This window comes from Limanda limanda, chromosome 13 (genome assembly GCF_963576545.1).
Source record: "Limanda limanda chromosome 13, fLimLim1.1, whole genome shotgun sequence".
Classification (NCBI taxonomy): Eukaryota; Metazoa; Chordata; class Actinopteri; order Pleuronectiformes; family Pleuronectidae; genus Limanda; species Limanda limanda.
Window position 1 is genome coordinate 22,460,520 of NC_083648.1, and position 24,412 is coordinate 22,484,931.

The 24,412-nt window shown below is 42.2% G+C and overlaps 1 protein-coding gene across 1 annotated transcript in view; it reads right to left on the reverse strand.

Annotated features, from left to right (window-relative positions):
* astn1 (astrotactin 1) overlaps positions 1-24,412 on the reverse strand; it is a 406,706-nt gene that overhangs the window by 2,140 nt on the left and 380,154 nt on the right. Inside the window, exons 22-24 of the mRNA XM_061084738.1 lie at positions 17,601-17,736; positions 15,412-15,512; positions 14,342-14,525 (exon numbers count right to left, since the gene is read on the reverse strand). Of these exons, the coding sequence (XP_060940721.1) occupies positions 14,342-14,525; positions 15,412-15,512; positions 17,601-17,736 (421 nt within the window). The remainder of the gene's footprint in view (positions 1-14,341; positions 14,526-15,411; positions 15,513-17,600; positions 17,737-24,412) is intronic.

Genomic DNA, 24,412 nt, shown 5'->3' on the forward strand with positions numbered 1-24,412 from the left:
TTAGTTTGGTTGATGCGCCATCTATTAACATGGCGGAGGCTTGATTGATTCACTTCTGCAGTCACCCACCAGGGGGCAATCAATGTGAGTCTATTGGCAGAGGACACAGGTGCAGTTTGAACTTTGAACCTTTGTCCTGGTTTTAACAAACATGGAGTACTTGCCTCTGCCTGAGGTGGATGGAGTTTTGGTTTGATGTTAACAGCACTCATACGATTCAATTTCACAAACATAACATCAACTTTCTCTAAAAAAAAATGAAGTCACTGTTACTTTGGATGATTTACTGTCAACAATTCTCATTGGAAAACACTAATTGGCTGTTTTTTATCAATGAGGGAAATCTTACAACTTCATGTAACTCAAATCTGCTTTCTCAGGTTTTGGGCATTTGCTGTGAGCATATGTCATTTCCTGAAGACTCTTGTTTTTATGTATGTATATGATTATATTTATTTTTGACTTGCAGTTTTCTCTGGATCTGGACCTCCATCTGAAACAGAACCAGCCAATAGAAACAGGCAAGAAAATCTGTTCTGTATTTGTTACTTGTGTGTTCCAGTCTCTGTGGCAAGGTAATATCCTCTTGTCAAACTCTCATTCAAAAGATAACCCACAAGGCCTCTTGATTCGTGATTTTGTCAAAGTCTTTTGTTGTTTTCATTTTTAAACTTGGCTCTGACTGACACACTGTAATAATACAGACGCTGCAGCCTGTGGATTCCTCTGCTGTATTTTCACCTCCTGTCTTATACAGAATCCAAATCAACTGCTGCTCTGTAAATTCTCTGTACGCTGCACTGCATTTCCTGCTATGTGTTGTACGTGTGCGTGTTATTCTGGAACAAGAATGTAGCCTGTGCTCTGCAACAGACCGCGGCTTTTTCAAATCAGCCAAACGCTTTGGGTCAAATGTATTCCTGCGTTATTGCTGTTGGCGTAATTTGCAAACTATTTCACATATAGAGATACATGAGAAGCAACATCCTTCTTGAGGTTTCCTGGCTAATAAATGCTTTGCATATGTTAGTGGATTGTTTTTGGAATCGGAGCGTGTTTTGAATGTCATTCGTACATATAGATACTCAGCAGGACAACATCCCCTTTGGCAAATACATGTCGACACAACCAAAACAACTTCAACCGCCTCAGAGTTGTTTTCTGCTCTGGAAACTAGAATAGTTTAAATGACGTCAGTCTCATTGTGGGTCCGTCTGTTGATGCTGGTAGTTCTCTGCCACGCCGTCATTCAGATCATTCTTCTGAAACCTCCTTGTGTATCCACTATTTTGCCACACATTTTTCAGTGGTTGGAGGAAATCGTGATATTTATTTGGTTAAAATAGAATAAAAAATGTGGTTTGTTATTCTTGCAACATTCCGCTGGTTCCAAGAAGCAACGGTTGTCACCATGAATCCATCGGAGCGGAAAATAGCCTCATACAGAAGATGTGAGCGGCTGCTAGGAGAAACCATCACCCCAAACCTCTGTGTGCTGCTGACTGTGCACATAAAAGCAGTCATGTAGATACAGTGGCATAATCACAAGGAATATGTACATGTTCATACATACGGACAGATATGGTCACACTTACATGTACATTTGCATGACAAGTGAGCCCACACACACAAACACACTCACTCAAAATATTATGTTTGTCAATGGTTTTATACGACACTGGAAAATGGAGATCCTGTTTCTCAATTGTGGTGAAATTTAAGCAACTACATTGCTTGAGGTTCACTCTATTGACAGTTAGTGGTTGTGGTTGAACGTAGAAACAAATCAGTCCTGTCAGGTGACGTTTTAAATATTCAACCGCGACCACCGTCTTTCCATTATTTCCACCAAGTGCTCTGAGTGTTGTATCACTTTAGTTCTCCCAAGCTGATATTGTAAGGAAAACAAATAAAACATTTTTTATATACACAATGATGGTCTAGTAGTGGGATAATCATCTTATCACAAACAAAAGAATAAAGGGTCTGGATTGACACTCACTCATTTGCATACACAGGCAATATATGTCAATTTTACACACACACACAAACACATAGAGAGAGGGAGAATCTGAGGTTGGGTCGTGGCGGGTCTGCTGGACATACAACTAGTCCCCATTCCCCATGCACACAAGCACAATGGACTATCCACCTGCAGCAGTGTGCCAGCAAACGAGAGGGAATACAAGCTCAGGCCAGCAAATGTGAACATAAACAGCACAGGCTCATCTTTCCCCCAAAATGAATGGATCGTGCACACCTCGGTGCATTTTGCAGATAATGAATTCAGTTCCTATCCCCAACCTTCCCAAGGCTTCAGGCATCACCATCCCTTGGGTTTCAAAGTGGGTCTTTCTATCATCCAGCATATTTTCAGGATTTGATGTATTGACACACAAACAGGATTACAATATTACTGACCTGTGATTTTCTATTTCTTCAGTATCTTTAAAGTAATGTGTCCACATTGACTGTTTCATCTTTAGAAGAATTGACCATTTATTTTGAAACCAAAAGAACGGCTACAACTGGGTGACACAAGACTGAATCTTCGTTATTGTTATAAAATCAATACAGCTGAAATGTTCAAGGCCTCGTATATACTTTATCCTTTGTGTGGTTAAGCATTTATATATAATCTGTAATTGAATAATACGTATGGAGACGCTTAAGGGTGAATTACAGATAACACTAAATACAGCTTTCCACGGAATAACAATATTAACTAAATTAATTAGTTAATGTGTGTTGAATTTGCTGATTATTTATATAATTGAAAGACTGTTGTTATTCCTCTATTCTATTGTTGTTAACAGCAGACAGTAAAATGTGCCAGTAGTGATGTGTGTATTTTAAACCTGATCATTTCCAGTAATACTGTAATAATCCACTTTTAGACTCTATTGTTTATCTGTTTCCTAGCTCACTTCTGCAATGAAAAAGGAAAAACCATTCAGTCAAAGCCGCGGCCTCTCCTAGTGAGGGCAGATGAGGTAATTTTAATGGTTAAGTAATACCATAACAATGTATTACTGATACTGATAATGGGAGATGTTTCCTGGAAATTTAAACAAAAATCTGTAATACTATTCAGGATCACATAAACCGATAAATCACTGCTGGACCAGTGGCTGAGGGCATGTCTTTCTTTTTTTAACCGTGTGTATTTTTGTCATCCTTTTAACTATAAAAAGTCAAAGAGCAAGGTAAACAGTCTGCTGCGATTATGACTACGATTTCCTGAGAGAAACTCCAACCATAACAATACTTATTATTGCAAGCTCTCCTCTGATTAGAAAGACTGTCATGTAAAAACAAAAAGAAAATAGAAAAAAAAATCAAATTATTTTCGGTTCATCGAAGGGCACAGACTCCAAGCGAGGACACGCTGGGGATTGCGACGACCATGATCGAGGATTTTCTTTCAGCCAAAACATCTCGAGTTTCTAGTCAACAGCCACGCGCCATGCCTTACATGATGAGCGCTCCCCAGGCCATGACAATGTCCTGCCCCTCGGCTGAGAGAGTGACACGCCTTGGTAGGACGTCCTCACTGTAAGTTCAGAGATGGCTGGATGTAAAAAAAAAAGAAAAGTCCTGCGGCTGGATGCCAATCAGTCTCGTCGGGGAGATTCGATACGTTTCTAAAAACATCAGATCTGAATATCTGCTGCCGCGAGAAAGATGAAGCCACATTTGTTCGTTCATTTGTTTCCCGATGTTGTTTACTTGGCCGATATGAGTTTACATTGAGTCCGAGCCGGTGCAGAGTTCTTGTTATCTGTATTTTGACTGGCTAATGAAAATCTGCTTTGTTCTGCTCTCAATGTTTGTGGCAGAAAAACTGGGGAATTCTCCTCATAACAAGCTGAGCTGATCCAGCAAGATGGAACTGTGTGTGTGTGTGTGTTTGTGTGTGTTTGTGGTCTGTAAGTTTGTGTGTGAGACAGTTTGTGTCTGTTCAGTTGTTTGGACTCGTTGACGAACTGTCATGAAGAACAAAGGCTGGCTAGACTCGGGACAGACTTTGCTGTCGTGGATGGTTTTTAAATGCCGTCATAGCACAAAGCTTTGTGATGTGATTAAAGTGCATCAGTGCAGTTCAAAAAAGGGGAAATAACATGTTTGTGGGTTTTAAGTTAAAATCCTTATGAGGTGGTGGAGGGGACCAGATTATGCTCATTAGCTGATTGATCATTAACGCGATCTTGCATACTTGAATGTGTTTTTTGAGCTGTAAAATAAATGGTGACTGTTCTTTGGTCACCATTTGAAATAAAGTAATGCTGGCTTAAATATCACGTTTATTAACATATTAAACAAAAATACCTTTAAGCGTTGAACACGGCTCATAACACAGTGTTTCAAACTGTCTTGGACCTTGCAGGGCCGATGCTTGCGTACAGTCAACTATTGACTTCTCCCTACGTCATGACATTTGTATGTATTGGCTAAGGTCAACACCCTCCACCAGCGCCTGCTCATTTATGGGAATCTCGAAAGCTGAGCTCAGATCTATGATGACACTTAACCCCTGAGCCGCCACATCATCACCCATTCAGAGACTGTTACGTGTGGCCAGGAGGTGGGGCTCTGTGTGAGAATGTGTGTGTGTGTTTGTGCCTCTCTCCACCTTTCTCTCTCTCTCTCCACGCAGCCAGTCCTCAGGTGAGACTCATCACCTCGTCAGCTGGAGCTGACTTAAGGAGGCTGTGAATTTCTTTCTCGCTCTCTATTCTTCCATGCAGGTGAACGGGTGAGGAGACCGAGGCTCCGGTTTCCCCCATGCCAGAAGTCCTTTTGAGCTTTTGTTATGTTGGTAGTTGGTTCGGGGGTTCCCGGTAGTCCTGTTTTCGGATAACCTTTTTCTTTCATTTAGGTAGTGGGTTATTTAGGCAGACTTAGTTCGGGGGTGAACACTGACTTCGACGGCCGATGGCTGGCTCAGTGTTCCCCTCTCTTTTGTTTGTTTTGGCCGGGAACCTCCAACCCTTTTGGTTTGTTGCCTTTCTAAATATTTGTTTGTTTCAACCAATAAACATTTGTTATTATTTAGTGGCAACAGTTGTTTCTGATTCGTTTATTTGATGTGTTCCGGGCCTCACGAGCCATTTCTTATAGGTCCGTAACATATTTGGGGGCTCGTCCGGGATCACATGTTGGGTCTCCAGTGTTTCTGTTGATTCCAACTGTGAGTGCCGTGTCTATTATGATAGGCCGTGTCTAGTTGATTTTGTGGTGTGACTTGGTCGTCACTGACAGAGTTTGTTGGCTTGGACTTCCTAGTGTGGTTGCCAGTGTTTTTTCGGCCGGCACGTTTGTGCACCATGGTTTTCTTTTTGGTGCTGCTGTGTTTTGCCCTCTTGGGTGGTATTTTTGAGGGAGTAGGTTGGTGAGCGGTCTGTTTTTTTTGTTTTTTTTCCTCTCGCCCTGGTCTGATCAGTGTGGCCAGTCTCGTCATGGCGTTTAGTGCTGAGGAGTTTGTTGCTCATCCGACGATGGAGCAGTTCTGTTCTTGCACTAAAGAGCAGTTAATTTCTCTGGCCAGTTTTCTTAAAGTTACGGTGACTAAGCAGATGAAGAAGCAGGCTATAAAAACTGAGCTGCTGTCTGTGTTGTATAAAGAGGGTCTTTTGAGTGAAGCGGTCATGAAGGGGGTGGAGTCACGGTCAGATGTGGATGAAGCGGCTCGTCTCAGGGGATTGGAGCTGCAGATTGAGTTGCGCCGTCTGGATCTGAGGGAGAAGGAGCTGTTGGGTGAACTGGAGGTGCGGAAGCTGGAGGAAGAGACAAAGAGGCAGGTGCATCTGAAGGAGCTGGAGTTACAGCATGCACCTCCTTCTCCTCCCCCTCCTGCCGCCAGTGGTTTTGATATAGGTAGATGCATCCGTTTCGTTCCGTCTTTTAATGATAAAGATGTTGACAAATATTTCACCCTGTTTGAACGTGTAGCTGAGACCCTGGAGTGGCCTAGGCAGTTTTGGCCGTTGCTTTTACAATGTGTGTTCACGGGAAAGGCCCAGGATGCCTACGCGTCTTTGGAGTCTGGTATGAGCCTGAATTATGATCATGTCAAAGAGGCGGTGCTGAGGGCCTACGAGTTAGTGCCCGAGGCATATCGCCAGAGGTACCGTCGTCTCAAGAAGTCGTATGAGAAGACATACGTGGAGTTTGGTCATGAGAAGGGAGTGTTATTTGATCGTTGGTGTCGCTCTATGAAGGTTTCTGATTTCGCTGGCTTGCGTGAGTTGATGTTGCTGGAAGACTTTAAGAATTGTTTGCCTGAACGAATTGTGACACACATTAATGACCGTAACGTGCTAGAAATTTCTAGGGCTGCGGTACTTGCTGATGAATACGTTTTGACTCATAGGGACAGTTATGATAAGCCACAGTCCTCCCTGGGTCGCTGCTTCTCTGCGCCCAGGCCCCCTGTGACGCAGAAGGTGAGTGGAGAGTGGAGTGGCCCGAGTGTAAGGCCAGACAGAGCACATTCAGCAGCTGTATTCTGTGTTTGGGCGTTTGCGTGACGCCAATCTTACTTTAAACCTTGTTAAGTGCGAGTTTGGCCAGGCGACAGTGACCTATTTGGGCAAAGTGGTTGGTCGGGGCCAAGTCAGGCCGGTGCACTCCAAGGTGGAGGCTATTCTTTCTTTCCCTGTCCCTCGTTCACGGCGGGAATTGCGCCGGTTTCTGGGGATGGCGGGCTACTACCGTAGTTTTTGTAAGAACTTTTCTGCGGTAGCTGCTTCCCTCACTGACTTGTTGAGCCCGAAGGTGTGTTTTCGCTGGACTGAGGGCTGTCAGCGTGCTTTTGACTGTATTAAGGCTTTGTTGACTACGGCCCCAGTCCTGTCTGCCCCTGTGTTTGATCGTCCATTTAAACTGTCTGTTGATGCCAGTGATGCGGGTGCGGGTGCTGTTCTGCTTCAGGAGGGGGGGGACGGGGTTGAACATCCCGTCTCTTACTTCTCCAAGAAGTTCAACAAACACCAGCGCGTGTACTCTACTATTGAGAAGGAGGCGTTGGCCTTGGTCCTGGCGCTGAGCCACTTTGAAGTTTATGTGGGTTCCGCGAGTTCGCCAACTGTTGTGTATACGGACCACAATCCTTTAGTTTTTGTGAATCAGATGCGGAACACTAACCAGAGGTTAATGCGCTGGGCGCTCTTCCTGCAGTCCTTTAACGTGGTCATTCGGCATGTGAAGGGGCGGGACAACGTCCTGGCCGACACGTTGTCACGGTGTTAGGTCTTGTGAATGTGTTGTTTTTTTTTCCTTCCTCCCTGGTCTTCACGTTTGCCCCCGGCTATTCACAAGCTCTGGGTGGGGGTGTTACGTGTGGCCAGGAGGTGGGGCTCTGTGTGAGAATGTGTGTGTGTGTTTGTGCCTCTCTCCACCTTTCTCTCTCTCTCTCCACGCAGCCAGTCCTCAGGTGAGACTCATCACCTCGTCAGCTGGAGCTGACTTAAGGAGGCTGTGAATTTCTTTCTCGCTCTCTATTCTTCCATGCAGGTGAACGGGTGAGGAGACCGAGGCTCCGGTTTCCCCCATGCCAGAAGTCCTTTTGAGCTTTTGTTATGTTGGTAGTTGGTTCGGGGGTTCCCGGTAGTCCTGTTTTCGGATAACCTTTTTCTTTCATTTAGGTAGTGGGTTATTTAGGCAGACTTAGTTCGGGGGTGAACACTGACTTCGACGGCCGATGGCTGGCTCAGTGTTCCCCTCTCTTTTGTTTGTTTTGGCCGGGAACCTCCAACCCTTTTGGTTTGTTGCCTTTCTAAATATTTGTTTGTTTCAACCAATAAACATTTGTTATTATTTAGTGGCAACAGTTGTTTCTGATTCGTTTATTTGATGTGTTCCGGGCCTCACGAGCCATTTCTTATAGGTCCGTAACAGAGACTTCCGCCATCCACTCTTTTCCATCTGCCGCCTTTACCATCGGTTCTAACAGCTCGGGATCCCAACCCTCCTCAGACACAGTTTAGCCCCAGCTGTCACGGGAACCGGCCACCTGGTTCAAACGGTATGGGATGACCGACTGTGGTCTTTAATTGGCCGCCAGGAGATGTGAGAAGCCCCTACCATTTATTTCGCAGAATTGTGTGTGCTGCTATTGGAGAAATATAGAATCTTATTGTTTTATGTGTTTACGATGTCTGGGGGTGATTGGGTGAGTAGGCGTATCTTAGCCCTGCCTCCCGGTGATGACAAAGACCTAATAACAAAATAATTACGCATAATAACATTTCAGCAAGTCAATGGTGACCTACAGTTCAGACATAATAAAACAGAAAAAACACAACATGCCTCCATACTGCTTGTGTGGTGTCATCCAACTGTCTGCAAGCACCGACATTAATATTCAACAGTAATTTACACCAAGTTTTAAGCCTAAATGTCGTCTGATATCTTCCTACAAGGTGCATTCATGGACCCTTGGACACGCCATCGTGTTGCTATGTCCGCTAGCTAAGCCACTTCCGGTAAAACATTTAGGCTTCCCTCCATCGGCATAATGGTGAGTAGATAATGAGTGAATTTAAATTTCTGAGTGAACTATCCCTTTAAATGTTGCTCTGGATCTGATAGATGCAGTATAATGGTGGATGTGGTCTCAGGACACTGAATACTGGCATGCAATCAAAGCAGCACTCAACTTCATACAACCGCATTTTAATATGTAATGAAATTTGCTTTGCTGAGTTAGAAATAACTTTCTGTCATTTCCTTTTCTGTTAATCTGATTTTACATTCTGACATCCACTGGAAAAACAGCACACACAATCATTTCTGACTGTTTCTGCCCATTTAGATCCACTATCTGATCTGAGCAGTGTTAGGGTTTCTGATTATTTGACTCTGCATTAAGGATTTAGGGCGTATTTTTTCAGTTTTGAACCTCGCCCTAAAACTGATCGGATCAGCTTAAACTACCAAAATGTAAATATAAGGAAAAAAACAAAATTTGGATCATTGTAATGGTTGTTCAGTGTAGACACAGGCTTAAGAAGAGCGTTTTTCAAAAACGCAAAGTTTACACAACTTAAATCTGAAACACGCTAATAAGTTTAAGACTAAACCTGCAGACAAAACTCACTGTCACTGTCTCACTTTCAATGATTTATTTGAAATGTTTTGCTGTGAGACCATCATGAAAAAACAAGCACAGAAAGGTTGCAAATAGATCACAGCAAGCAAGACAGTGCTTGTCAGTCCATGTCACTTAATGGATGTGCAAAGGATTTTTCTGCCCTGAAATAAGTTCAAGATTGCATATGTATGTTTCCTCTGACCAATAACATTTTAGGGAACCTTATGTAACCTTAGGTAAACTGGTTTATACTAAAACTGAACTAGGACAATTGGAAACTGATAAAAGGCCTCTTTTAATCTTTCATCTCTTTTAAATATTATACTTTGCTTGAAAATTGTGTATGAAATGTACTTTATAAATAAAACTGCCTTGCCTAAATACAAAACACATTGCCATAGCTTCCCCAGCGCAAACTTCTAGCCTGGCAGTTTTCTGGATGTCTGGGTTGTCTGATTTGTGAGACGATTAGGTCAGAAGAAAATTAAGAAATGCAGAAACAACAACAAACACTGACTAATCACAGCAGCAAAAAAACAGTTTCGTCAATACATTCCCAAACCCTGAGGAATTACACAGGTCAATGAAACAGTAGCAAGTCTGCAGATGCTCGCGGTTTATCAGGCTGACAATGCCGTGAGACTTTATACCAACAAACTGTTGGCTGAGGTGCCGTCACAAAACCTGGCCAACATCAATACTTGATACTTGAGGAGTCCGAAAACGTTGCATTCCCATTGTTTTGGTTCAAATGATATCAGTGGTGTTCTGTCTTGGCTTCGGCGCAACCATTTACCGTATCTGCTGCATTTGTTTTTCCCAGTGGTCGCATAACGTCAGAGAAACAGTGTCTGACGCTGCAGGAAAGTTGTCAGCGCTGATTCGCTCGCCATGGAGCCGTGAGGCCATTAACCCCTCCGTCTGCCTGCTCCCTAGGTAACAGTAGACAGCACACAACTCAGGTTCGTCACAATAAACCAGATACGTAGGAAAGTCTAATGTTCATTTGATGACTTGGCTAAACACACCGTGTTTATGCTTCCTTCCCCTGTTGCTAGGCCTCACCTTGAATGCACTTCTCCGCTGCTTTTCCAGCTCCGAGGTGCCTTTTATTAACATTAATCACCCCTCCCTTTAACCAAATTGGGGGGCTGTTAATCTAAGTGTATTTTAATGGAACACTTCAGAAGCAACTCCCTCAATTACATCAACTCTTTCCAGCGTGGTCCTTATTAAAAACAACCTTTCATTTGGGTGGGGCGGGGGGGACACACACACAGACAGAGCGAGAAACAGAGAGAATTAAGGGAGCCTCGGATTATCAGTTTCACCTGCCAAAGTGAAAGCGCACACCACAGACTGCCGTTTTAAAGTATATTTTATATCGGACACATGGCTCTGTTTATAAAACAATAGGCCACAATTTAACATTACGGGCGCTTATCCTGGGTTTGGGGGGAAGTTCAGGGGCCTCCCTGGCTGGGCGTTGCTAAGTGACCTCGTCAAAGTCGTGGAGGTAAAGCTCGCTCGGCTTCTCAGTCTGTTTGAATGAATTTCCCTCACAACGACTCACAGGAACAACAGACCACAATCAAAGACAGCACTTTAGAGGCCGGGAGCCGCACATCTGCCCACCTCTGAGAGTCTCAACAAGAGCTGGACACCGCCGGGGCTTTGAATGGGCCGATACCATGGAGACCTGGCTGCGTGAGCTGTTGTAGGATGTGTTTGTAATTGCGCTGAGGGAAATAAAACATAAAGGGCGATACGGAAAACAAATCACAGCTCGCATTGAAAAGAGAAACGTGTGAAGGAAAGTCTCTGGGGAGATAGGATTACCTTTTGTTTTGGTTTTGTTTGGAGAGAAGAATACTGTCATCTGAGCAGCACACACACAGCCAGACACAGTTCAAGACTAGCAGGGGAACACTGTGGAGCATTTAGCAGCTACAGGCCTCAGAGGTTGGTGGCTCCTTAACTGGTGTTTGTGCACATAAGAGAGTATTTGTGAACACATCATGTTGAGGATTCATTAGTGTTGTGTTGAGAAAGCAGCGATTGTTGAGATGTGACGTTCTGGAAAGAGAAGTAATAAAGTGTGGGAGCTTTTCGGAGCGTAAGCGGTGGAGTTAACAGCTGATTCTAATCCAATACACTTTATTTCCAGTTCAGTAGCTGTCTGTTCTTTGTGTGTTGAAAAAAACAGCCTGGTGTTTACGCACAGCCCTGGCTTTGTTAACGGGAAACCGAAAAAGCGTCTTGGACTGAGCCACCCAACACTGTTCAAGCCAATCAACAGAGATGGTGAGTCTGGCACATGCAAACAGATAGTACCGGGTTTAAGGATGTGTGGGGTTCAGAGTGGGGTTGGACTGGGAGGGGGTGGCAGCGATGTGCAGAGAAAGGAAGTCGACCTTTGGAGGCTTGAGGGCAAATATAGTGCGTCAAAGAGAGCCGAGGAAGAGCCAGCGAAGAGAAGAATGAAATGGGAAAAGACACACCGATTGTTTGAGCAAAAAAAAGTCCACTACAGTTGTGTGTTGCCACGTGTCTGCGTGTGTGTTTATCTCTGGGTTTCAGATATCATCAATCGATAAGGATCGCAGGCTGACAAAAACTGGTTTACACTTCTGTCCTGGAAGACGTCTCCTCGGACACTCACCACCTGGGACGGTTACTGTCATTTTATGTAACACATTTTTTTTTTAAATTTCACATTTTCATATTTAGATTTTCTGTTGACAATAGCTGTTAATAATAAATATTTTCCTCTGTTTTATATGAACCAGGTCACTGAACGCCTGTCATTGCTTTGTCTTTACTGAAGTTCGACTTTTCCTGTAATTTCTGTGACCGGACCAGAGCTACGGGTTGCGTTAACATTCACAACATAAGCACATTTCATATCAGTCATATGGCTCTATTTAGGAACGACTTGGCCAAATATTACATTATGGGTTATTATCATGAGTTTTGGGGCCTCCCTGGCTGTGCGTTGATAAATAGCCCGGCTGGTGTCAGTGAGGTGAAGCTCCCTCAGCTTCGACACCTTAGGTTTGAATCCATCATGCCTTGGCTGCATGTCTTCAGATTTCTCTTCCCTAAATGTCCTGCCTCGGTCCACTTTCTTTATCATAATAAAAGCAACAACAACAACAACAGTTCTGCTTATGTTTTGTGTTGGTTAACATCAAATTATTAGTTAGCAAGCAGGTGAAGTAACATGTGTCACATTTGTGTGTCTGTAACAAGACAAGACTTCCCCATTTGTTTTCATTTCTAGTCAGGGGTGGTTTTTGTCTATCTTATCCTTCATCTTACTTCATTAAAATTCCCCCATTACTTCTTCGTATTATAAAATAGATATGAAAGACCTTTGATTATCTTCCAATCGTTCGCTGCTGATGCTCGGTCAAACCAAGCAACAGTAATGCTATTGTGTTTCAGTTCAACAGCAACATTTTAGTAAGAGGAACAGTAACAGTCAGCCGGTGATGTGCAGGTGTGCCCTGTATCAGATAGCGCTGTGTGTAACTGTTCAGGATACCACTGGGGATACTCTATCTTTTTTCCTATTGAAAATAAACCCCAGCAATGTGCTAGACCATCTCTCATACCTTCTGACCTGTCTATAACACTCAGCCCTGAGCCCATTCATTCTTACTGAAGACATAAATCTTTTTAAATGGCTCACAAATAGATACTTTTTTTAGAATTTCCTTTTGGAAACATATGTAAGACGGACCAATGTTGCTTTGGGTGTTTTCAACGGATTTATTGAACAGCAGAAAAATTTAGAAAATGCTTTATACTTAAACCTCAACAGGCAGTTTTAATGATATATTGAGTTATGAATTGATTGGCATAGTTGATTATATGTCTGTGACACACAGCTGGACTCTGAGTGAGGTCTGTAAATTTCTGTTAGTATTGGAGGAGTTGGTCACTGGCGGTAGGGGGTAAGTAGTCACTAATGGAGCGTATCTGTAACATCAGTCCCGTCCAAATCTGCCATATGTTTAATTTTTATGAAGTGCAAACAGCTAAATCAGTGTACTGGCTTTCCAACATATTTGAAATTGCTGGGGACTATATCGTATGTTTTATTTTATTTTGAAAGGACCGTCTGCCGAAACTGGAAAGTGGTGTTCACACCAAACTGTGATCCAACCTGGACTCTTGTTGCCACTTAAATCTTGCAGCCGGGCTGTGATGTGACGTGTCTGTGAACATCAATGTCAATCGCACAAGTTCAGTACGACAGATTACATTCTGTTAGTAAGAGAGCGGCAAACGCGTCCCTGCAGTCTTTTGGTTGTATGATCATGCATTATATATTATATCAAAGTCTGATTCAGGACAGACCCACAAAGTTTGATATAATGTTGCGTCCATATGACAAATTGGCCATAAAGCTAAAGTTGATGAGCGATTTGCTTGAAGGATTGCACATTTGTGATTTGAGCTTACACATCAGGAATGTGGGCGTTTCTGAAACACAAACAGATTTTCTTTGACGGACTCACTCTATTTGTCATTTTCCTTTCTTATCTACAGCAGCATCGAACAAAGAGGCCTGCTGTGAAGGTGCACAACCAAACCATTTACCCCAAATTCATCATAGCCTTCTTTGCCCATAATTACTGTTGCTTTGTGAAGTGAGAACAACAACAATAGCGGAGATGCGTTTGCTAAAATGTGACGTGTGATGTTTCTGTACACAATACACTGCTTATTTGTCACTTTCTGTCTGTTTCTCTTTCCGGCTCCTGGTCCAACGCTGTGTCCCTTGCAGTAATTGGGGATCTCAATGCTGGAATAGATTTACTACCATGTGAAACAAAGTTTGTCTTTTGGACGGCATAGAGCAGTAAGTCTAACGAGGTGCTCACCTAATTGGCTCAAAAAAACAACTTCTCCTGTCCTTTTTTTCTTTACCCTAATCGATGCCTCACTAAAAGTTGTGATAGTGGATAAAATCAAATTGTTGTTTGCTTGCGACGTGAAGGTCTGGGTCAGATATGGACATTACATAACAAGTGACATCCCATTTCCCAATCAGACATACCAGTTGAGGAGAGATTAAGCCCAATAAGTAAGTTCACAATGTCTCCGATTGACATCTGGCCTGGCAATGCTTGTTTGAGCGTTCGTTGTCATTTGTGTGTTCTCGTCCAAACAGAGAAGAGGGCAAAATATCTTAGTATTCAAATCTGAGCAGAAAATAGAGTAAAGTGATAACCGTACCTGGGTCCCAGCTCGTCCTCGCACCTCCAGGTGAATTCTCCGAAGCTCTCGTAGCGCTGGTTGTAGTGGTAGAGCACGCGGTGCAGCGTGGGCGCGCCCAGGTCCATCAGAGTGTTGTAGGCCGTCTGCTGCTCCTTCCCACTGGTGTAGCCGTTGAACAGGTTATAGATCTTGTCGGCTATTTCTAGACGGAGAAAGATAATCAGAGGTCAGCGAGTTTAAGCGACGCTCCCTTCACACGCGGTATCACGGAAGCAGCAGATGACGCGTATGAAGTAATGGTGGATGTCAGTAAACAGCTTACTCGTGTTGAACTGAACTGCTCTGTTGGTGCTACTGGATACCAAACAATCCTCCAGGGAAGAGGAAGGAAGAAGATCTAATGTTACAGACTCAGCTTTCTTTGGACAGGACAATACTTGCTGCTATTTTGGAGACGCTGTTTCGGCTTGATGTGCTTCTTCCCCCGGGTGGAGAATGTTTCCGTCCACTAATACTCTGCATCATAATTTATGTCCATAAATAGTGTAAATCAGCCCTGGAGCCAGAGGAAACATAGTTCCCTGATGGGCATCTGGTTCTCCTGGCCCATTGTTTTGCAATAAAAAATAAAGGGATAATAATAGAAATATTGTCAATCTTTCCATTGTTTTTTTTACAACTATATTGCGAGAGGTATTTGCATGCACTTACTCTAACAACCGTTACTACGGCAACTTTGGGAGGTTGAAGTGCACATGCGTTAACGACTGTGTTATTTTGTGATGTGTGCAACAGAAAGAGAGTGTCTGTGCCTTCAAATGATATATAACAATATTGTGTATTTGGCCATTTAAACATGAGGAAAATTCATGTAACCAGTTAAATTTCCCTGAAGAATCATGGAATCATATCTGTCATGCAAAACATGTTAGCAACTGTGGCATATGTTGACATTTTCTTCTTTCCTGTATCACTATCACCTCAAGCGTATGTTCCATGCTGAAAAAATTGAATCTCTGTGAGCCACCTGCGACCGGGACCGAGAGATGAGTCACCTCTCAGACTTTAGTCTGCGTCTCTTTCCTCACCTTGAGCTTTGACGTCATCCACAGTTGGACACGGAGTTTTGATGGTGACCTCACTGGGACTGGAACGGCGCCCTGTGTTGTCTACTGCCCACAGCCGGAACCTGCACACATAAACACACACACACACACACACACACACACACACACACACACACACACACACACACACACACACACACACACAGACACACACACACACACACACACACACACGGCTGAGTTATATCAAATATAAATAAAATCCATTGATCGTGAGTGATAAAGTGGTTTTCAGTAAGAATTTCTCTTGAAAACAAAAACCCAGTCCCTTGTACGTGCAGTGATGGAGTTTGATGAATCTGCTGAGGCAGCATTACATCAGCAGCAGTGAACATCTGACAGCTGCCTGTGGTTCCTGCTGCTGTGAATTCAATTTGAAGAGTCCCCTTGGTGGAGATGAGAGCCTGCGTTATCAATACAGAGCTTTCACTGACAGGCGCATCTGTACAGAGCTCATCAGCTGTCACTGAATGGATATCTCCACCTAGTGGCCACACAGGATCTTGCATTGTCCTGCAGCATCAAGGAACGAGGCAGCCGCTCATACGCTGGCAAGAGAACGCTTCTGTGACAAAAGAGACGTTCAAGCTACAGACTTTATAACATTTAAACCTTTTCAAACTGAGCTGTTTTGAAATATATAAATATATCTATATTTCTATTGATCTATATATTTATCTATCTATTTCGTTTTTATAGCTTTTAAAGAAATTGCACTTTGAGTGTTTGTCAGTATCTTGAATTTTTCTCTTAATTGCACTAAACCAAATTGCTTCGGGATTAATAAAGTTGTATTGCATTGTCTTGTGTTGTATTGTATTGTATTGTATTACACAGTATTGCATTTTATAGTATTGTATTGAATTATACTGTTCTGTATTTATAAAGTATTGTACAGTATTGGATTGTATTGCATATATTGTATATCGTTGCATCAAATTGCATTGTACTGTACTGTACTGCATTGTATAGGATTGTAACACATCTTAAAAGACTTCAGATGCGGTTGCAGACTATGGGTTTCATGTTTTGTTAACAAATACGAAACTATCCCTACAAAGGCCTGTTCACTGCTCTGCAGGGAGAGATGAGGCCTCAGCTTGCAGAGATGAATGGGCTGCCAGGCAGGATAGAGAGAGCAGAAGCACCAGTGATGCTGGTATTGAAATGGCATGTGCAGCAACTCAGTTAGCCCACATACATCTAAACTGTTCGGAGAGGCTCTATCCTCGGGCCACTTGCCCCCCTTTTTTAATATTTGCTTTATACTCTCTTTCCATCTGTGTTTTCCTCTTGATCTTTCTCTTCCCTCCTTTTCTTTCTTTGTCTCTCCTCAAAACTTTCTTTAGCTGTCTTCTCTGCTTTTCTTTCTCCACGCTACCTTTCTCTTCCTCCTCTCTTGCTCGGGCTTCACTCCTGGCAAGCTGTAGGTGAGATAAGTGTCAGCATGTGTATGAGAGCATCCGGTGTGTGTGTGTTTGTGTGTGTGCGTGTGTGTGGGCTTGAACAGCGTCATGTTCACTGAATCACATTGTTAAACTTCTTTTCTCTGCAGACTCATACACCGACCTATTTAGACGTAGCATGGAATGAAACCTGCCTTTTTTCTTGTCTTATTTTTATGTCATTGTGAGAACAAACATTACTCTAGAGTCAAATTATTATTTCAATGATCTATACAACACGTTATACTAGACCAAAAACTGACCTTCACTGTAACTCCTATTATTTTTGTACTGATGGAAGAGATAAACTTAGAGCGGGCAGGTTTCTGACAGGAAATTAAATGTTTGCAGTGTGAGACATCAATCAACCTGTGACTTTGAAATGACATTTAAACTTCGCAAGGAGAAAACATATGTTTCAAAACAAGATCATTTTCAAGCTGTGAAGAGCTCCTTCATTTTATTTGAGCAATGCATCGTTTGAAAGTACATTCAAAAGTTCTATCAATATTGCTTTTGTGACTTTTCCACAGTGAACAGATATTATGTATATTGGGAAAATGGGACAGTTCTGGCTGCACCAACACAAATATAGCAACAGTACAGAAACTTCTATTAGTAGAGATTTGGACTGATGTCCAGTAGCTTGTTCAATTATCAGGTTGTTTAGTTCTCATGTTGATGGAGAAACAAAAATAAACTTACATGTACGTGGTGTCAGGTTCCAGGCAGCGAATGATCATACTGACTGAAGAGGACAGCAGGTTGGGGATGTCCCCCAGCATCACACATGGAGACCTGGCCCCGGACAAGATGTCGTCCACAAAGCTCAGTAAGGTTTCTGCAGCGAATGAGAAGAATTTCATAAAATGGTTCATGTAAAGAGGTTAATTGAATCAATAGCTCAGGGTTGTAAAAGTATCTGTCTTAAAATAAATAGTGATTTAGCCTTGTGATCAGGTTTCTGCTGATTACCAAATCAGACGGTTGGGCAGCTGTTTTAAAAAAACAAACAAACAAAGACGATTTAGCAAATTCAAGCTTTTAAACTACTCTGAAGTGAGGTGAGGACAGTCGCTCTGCACTTCACCCGGGGCAACTGGCGTATGTGAAGCACAGGCACATGTCTGGTATTTGAAAGGGCTGATAAAGAACAACATTAGACATGGCTCTCTGCTCTGTAAACAGACATCTCCACCAAAATGCAAAACAGATGAGCATTGCTTTGCTCTACCACAAGACACACTAAGTGCATTACATGTTCTTCAATTGCTGTTTCACTGAGTTCTACTGGTGGTGAGGACAAAACATGGATCGATTTTTTTTGTATTCTCTTTCTTGAGGCAGGGGTTCAGTCAGCGTGTCAACCATTAGTAAAAATGTCTCCCTGATGTGCGACGATGGGATTTTATTGATAAACTGATCATATGCCGGTGTTAGACATCAGGTACTGGATCAGACCTGCTCAGATAAAGAAATACCACAGTTGAACTTCCTTCTGAGCGATGTAAAAAGAACAGCCTGTTCTGCGTCCCGCTGATGCAGCTCGACACACGCTGCCCATTCACAGTTTTGAAGGGCACCTTGGCAGAAGATGCTGAGGGAAAATAATTCTCTCTTCACAGCTAAAGCTTTTATCACACCTCTTGGTTTATCTCTCCAACTATTTGCATGATCTGTACTGACCAAAACAATCCTGATGCCATCTCCTGGGTTGTACATATAACACCTATTACTCCCATAAGGCAGTCGTCAAAACCTTAAAAGCCTAATAAAGTAAACGGGAACAGAGAGTCCTGTGCAAAATATAATTACAATTTTCTTTTTTAAGGTTCCAATTGGAACATGATTATAAAATAAATCTTGGAAGGAGAATTGTTGGGGTTGTTTTTCTTCCAGCATTACAAAACAATGCAAAATCAAATATTTATGCATTATAAACGGTAAATGGAGTATTTGTAGAGCACTATTTGCAGTCTTATCAACTTTCTTTATTTCGATGTTAACACACATAGTATCGAATGAAAATCAGAATCATCCAGAAAACACAACAAACAAAACTAGAAGGGCACTCAGTAGAGCGCATACCTCCACTAATGGAACCACATATGAATTCATTAGATCAGAATTTTAATTCAGATCCGCACCAAATTTGCACACATAATCTATCATAAATATCTGTCCCTTAAACAATATCCATGAATTATTCTCTGAGAAATCAAAGAGAACCCTGGATTAAGCGGACCCCCCCCCCCCCCCCCCCCTCAGCAAGGTCTGCACCAACATTTTATGACTTCTTCCCTGACCCATTCCACATCGGTCCAACGAGTTTCGTGATAATCAGTCCAGTAGTTTTTGTGTTATCATGTTGAAAATCTCACATATTGAAAACAGGACTTGGCATTCTTTACACCCCATAAAGTTTTTCTGCCATCTATCTAAGCATGAAAAACGGAGGTCCAGCTTTTTATAGTCTTTAGCCACATTCTGGATTTGCCACTGGATTCACCTGAGCCTCTCACATGAAAGGGAAGGAACCCTGTGACCTCCCCCTGCTCTGGGCTCCCTTCCTGCAGCTCAGGCTGGTTGGTGACACGTGCAGTTAGTTATGTTTTCCCAGCTGGCACTGCGTACGTCAAAAGGGCATTTGGCCACCGGGGTGTGTGTTTCACTGTGAAGAGGAAAAACCCTCCGCTCGGAAAAGTCAAGACTGTGTGTGTATGCAGAGGTGTGCGAAGTGATGGGCGCTCTGAGGTGGTCATCTGTGACCCTCCTCTGCACAAGTAGTGCCTGTCCGTGTGTATTTACACTGTATGTGTGTGTGAAGTGATGGATGCTCTAGCGGAGATCACCTGTGTCTTTCTTCTACAAGAGCTCTGCCTCTGTGTGTGTGTGTGTGTGTAAATATGCATATGTGTGAGTGACGGATGCTCTAAGGTGGTCATCTGCGTCTTCCCTGTCAACCCCAGCTTGTGTCACCAGCTGCTAAACTGCAGGCCAAGTGCCCCGGAGGAAGCCTGGGGATGAAAAAAAAAGGTGTGTAGAAGCTGTCAGAGCGAGGTGTTTACCCAGCGCACAGGTTGACGTACGAGTGAAAGGTAAAAACAGGGCTGGAGACGCAAATGAAAAGTGACATTGTGAGGCATTGCACTTAGCATGTTAATTGCAAAGCTGGTTGGAATATCTGTCCCATGTGTAAGAAGGCATATAAAAAGGAAACAGTGTTTGAAATCTCTGTGGAGCGGACAGGTTAAAAGCACAGTATGTCGAGTAATTATCTGAATATCTGAGCGAGTCGAGTTCTACATAGGAAAATGCAACAAACATCAATCTTCCAATGCCCTTAAGGTCTGTCCAAGCATCCCTACATTAGAAATGGAGTTAAAATGATATATTAACTACTTTATAATGCAACAAACGTCTTTACCACAAATGTCTAGTAATGCAGGGCCTCATGAGGGTAAGTAAAACATATTTAAATGCTTTTAAAAAGTGCAGATGTGTTCGCTCATTTTCAGTCCAGTCTGTGACTAGAAGCAAATTGGAGAAAACAGCATGGGAGCAATTTATTTTCCTTTTCATTTCATTTCCAGCTGCAGTAGAAAGCGACAAACCATAAACACGTATTCTTGGTGTTGACTAAAAGAAAATGCTCACAACATTTTCCAAATATCTGATGACCAAAAATAACAAAAGATTATCATTGATTTAAACAGGTATAACATGTCCATGATTCTCATGACAGTGGCAGAAATACAACAAAAATAAGGGGAAAGAAGTATTTAGATCAAAATGCAAAACATCTATTAACAAAGGCACAAAAAGTACCTGTCCTTGTCCAAACACTCATACAACTTGAGGAGCATCACCACTGTGTGTTTGTGAAGACAGTTTTACAGTGTAAGATTTCAGATGAAAGGATGTGGTTTAACAAAACTGAGGCCTTATCATACTTGAGCCTTAATTACAATTCTTAAAGGTAGGGTTGGTAAGTTGTTTCTGAAACACTTCCATTTAGTTTTTTAAAATCTTATATATTTAGAAAACTGAAACTGTGTCTGTTGACTTGGCAGGACTGGAAAAACAAATAAGAATGCATTCACTGCGCGTTCCCCAGTCTTACTGCTGAGTCAGAGACGACAGTACTAAGTTAGCTAGTGAGTCACAAAAAAGTAAACCTCTAGCAGGTGTCAAGGAAGTGCAAGTTTAAATGGGCACAGCTTTGAGTGGGGCCGATGGGAGGAGGAAGAATGTATTTTTTGCATATTTTCAAAGTGTAGCCTGCTCTTGCAAGCGTTTCAAGGATTACCAACCCTAGCTTTAATACACAGTGGACCAATCAAGCTCCAAACTCTCCGTACAGGCCGTCAGACTATCAGAAAGGATGTAAATAAATCCTGGTGTTAGACTCTATTTTGGAGAAGAAAACAAAGGCAAAAGGTCAAATTATAACCCAAACAGATATTGTAAACATCAATCACAGTCGGACCTGAATCCTCTGCTTCAACTTTGATCAACTACTTGATCTAGACATGCGCAAACATTTTTCCATGCAGTGATGGATTATTGCAGACAAATAATGTGCAGTTGTTGTCTCCCAATGAAATGGTTTACACATTCTGGATAAACCCCTGGCTAGTTACAATCTGGCTGATCATCTAACTGCTCGTATTTCTTGCCCTTTCAGACTTCATTTTTAGCAAAGTTAATGTGCTCCCAGATCGCAACCATTATTGGAGCAAAGTGTACTAAAATGATTTCCAAAAGCCCAACGCACGAGACCCCAACTTGTGATAAACAGGAACTTTCCTTTAGAAAATCCATCCAGAAAAATCATTATATTGCTCTCTTGAACCATATTGCACATTTGGCTTCACCTCAAACACTGATGTCAAGGAGCATGCTTTGCCTTTGGCAGTGTCAAATGGACTGTGATTAGAAAATTGGTAGCCAAGTACAGATGGATGATCCATTCTCACACATTCACATCCCTTTCAGCTCCCACTCTCAAACTGCCTTCGCACATGATAAAGTTGTGCAGGACGAGGAGGAGGAGAAGGCTGGCATGAAATCTCCTTGAAGGCTTTAATAAGACTAAGCTCTAACACAACAAAATAAGCCCATTAAAACACCGAACTGTTGTAGATACAAGTGTCTGAAAACAGGAATATACCTTTGAACCTTTGGGTCACCAAAGTCTGAGGTGGACTAAGACACATAACATTTTTTCTTTGTGGGTTCAGGTGCTCACATCCACTTTTTTATCCGTCCAATCTTTCCTACTAGTCTTCTCAATAAACCTCATAAAGCAGCAGAACTGCAGCAAACAGCCTGTTAAAAATAGTTTGAGGAACCCCGCTATACACTGTCATGCCGAGAGGAAGAAAAAAATGTGGGTGGCCTGCTGGCCAGCAGCACAGAGAGCACACCTAATTCCACTATAACAAAAATATCTCAGTCAAAGAGACGTTTAACACTGAACGCTGTGTGCTGCCATGGCATTTATGGACATGACTCAACACCACGGAAATAGAGAAAAAAACGCATAGGCAAAATGTTTTTCTAGTGTGCTGATTGCTGACAGACAGCTAAAAAATAAGACTTCTGGAAGTAACTGAGAAGTGCACCCTCGATGGCTGCTGACCTGACCAGTTTGTGAGGGTTACAGTGAACTTGAAAATTCTTAGGAAAACAGTATGTGAAGAAATCTGACCGTCTTTGGATTTGTATGTATCTTTATCACCTGATTATTTCATCTGCAGCTTAATATCTGAGACATTTTGTCATTATGATTCTCAGCCCAGGTTGAAAAGAGGTCTCCCCGCCAATTTATTATGAATCCACATCCCCTTGATAGTTTCATAAAACTTCTGAGAAATGCAACAACTTTGACCGAGCAAGGATACCCTTGAATTAATATGAGACACAAGTCATTTCTCCTCATAACATGGTTTATAATGCAATTATCAGTAAAAATCCACATAATCTACACTGCATAAAATAAATGCACAAACTTACAAAACGTACATTTAAAAAAATGTACATCCTTATCAGAAGGTGTTGTAGTTTTAAAATTGTAGCTTCAATGAAGAAACACAACAAACAAATACAGAAATATATGTGTAGGACAGTGACTTAAAATTATTTTAACAACCTTAAATATGCTAAGGAGAGATTTAAGACGTGAAAGTGGATGTGTGTGTGTGTGTGATTGACAGGGGGGGCGGGGTGGTGAGAGGGGGGCGGGGCGAGGAGAGGGGGGGGCGGGGGGACTCAAAACAGGTCAATCTGAAGAGGGCTGTTTTAGACAGGGTAAAAAGGCTGCTGTTTTAAATGATCCTTGTGGTATTTTGACCAAAAAATGTTACAGACATTTCATTAAGACCCCAAGGAACCATATCAACTTGTGGTAAAATGGGCATAATAGGTCTCCTTTAACAGTTATTCATAACTGTTATAAAATGTGTGATGAAAGAGAAATATGACTTTAATATAGTGAAGGGATTACAAATTGTGGCGAAGCAGTAGCCAAATGACATTTTGAATCAGAAAGAAAATGAAGGTCTGATGATTTATGCCATCCTGGAAGTGACAACTGTTGGCAATAACAATGAGCAGACTTGGAGAGGCTCAGATTTATCAAAAAGTACTAAAATACATTTTAACAGGCTGTACTCCCCACCATCTGAGGAACATGATCCTGCATTTCATTTCTACAGCCCTGGCCAGCCGGCTCATCCTGAGATGACATTGGTAGACTTTGAAAGGTTCCACTGGGAAATGCTGCAAATCTCTTGATTTAGAAAAATCAGTAAATTTGGCCGCGGCAGGAAATTCTATCCTGGTAGTGGATGGGCATCAAAGGTCTCAGGCAGCCACCAAGGGAGATACTGTGAACGTGGAACTTAAAGCATGAAATTGAAATAAAATGTTGCTTATTTTAAAATTGATGGTTAAAGGCAAAGATCTGTTTGTGAGAACAGGCTGTCAAATCATATTGAAAATAAGAACAACATCCATAAAATTTCACTTTCTTGCATGCCAGAGTCAGACTAAGAACTTCCAATTCACGCCTTTGATGTGGATCAGCAGTTGAGTGCTCTGGACTGGCTCCAATTGGCTGTGGGTGACATCTTGAAAAAATGATGAATAATAAGAGCACTAGTAATTTGTTTATTAAAGCCAATAGCCAAACAGCATGATTGCTCAATCATAGCTTAGCAACCAAAGCTCTGCACGTCAAGGTATTTTGAATGACGCTTTAACAAGAACAATAATTTTTATATGAAAAGTTGAGAGTTGTCTTTTTTTTTTTTTACAAATTTACAAGACCAAAAACACACGAGAAAATGGATTAAACAGTCTTTTTGTTTGCTTTATTGTAAAATGCAAACATTAGCATATTAGCTAACTAGCTGGCCACCTACAATGATAACCAAGGGTTGTTTTTACAAAGCCAATGGGGAATTCATTCTCAAAGTTCATTATACATCATAGACTGAAGATGGACAACAAGA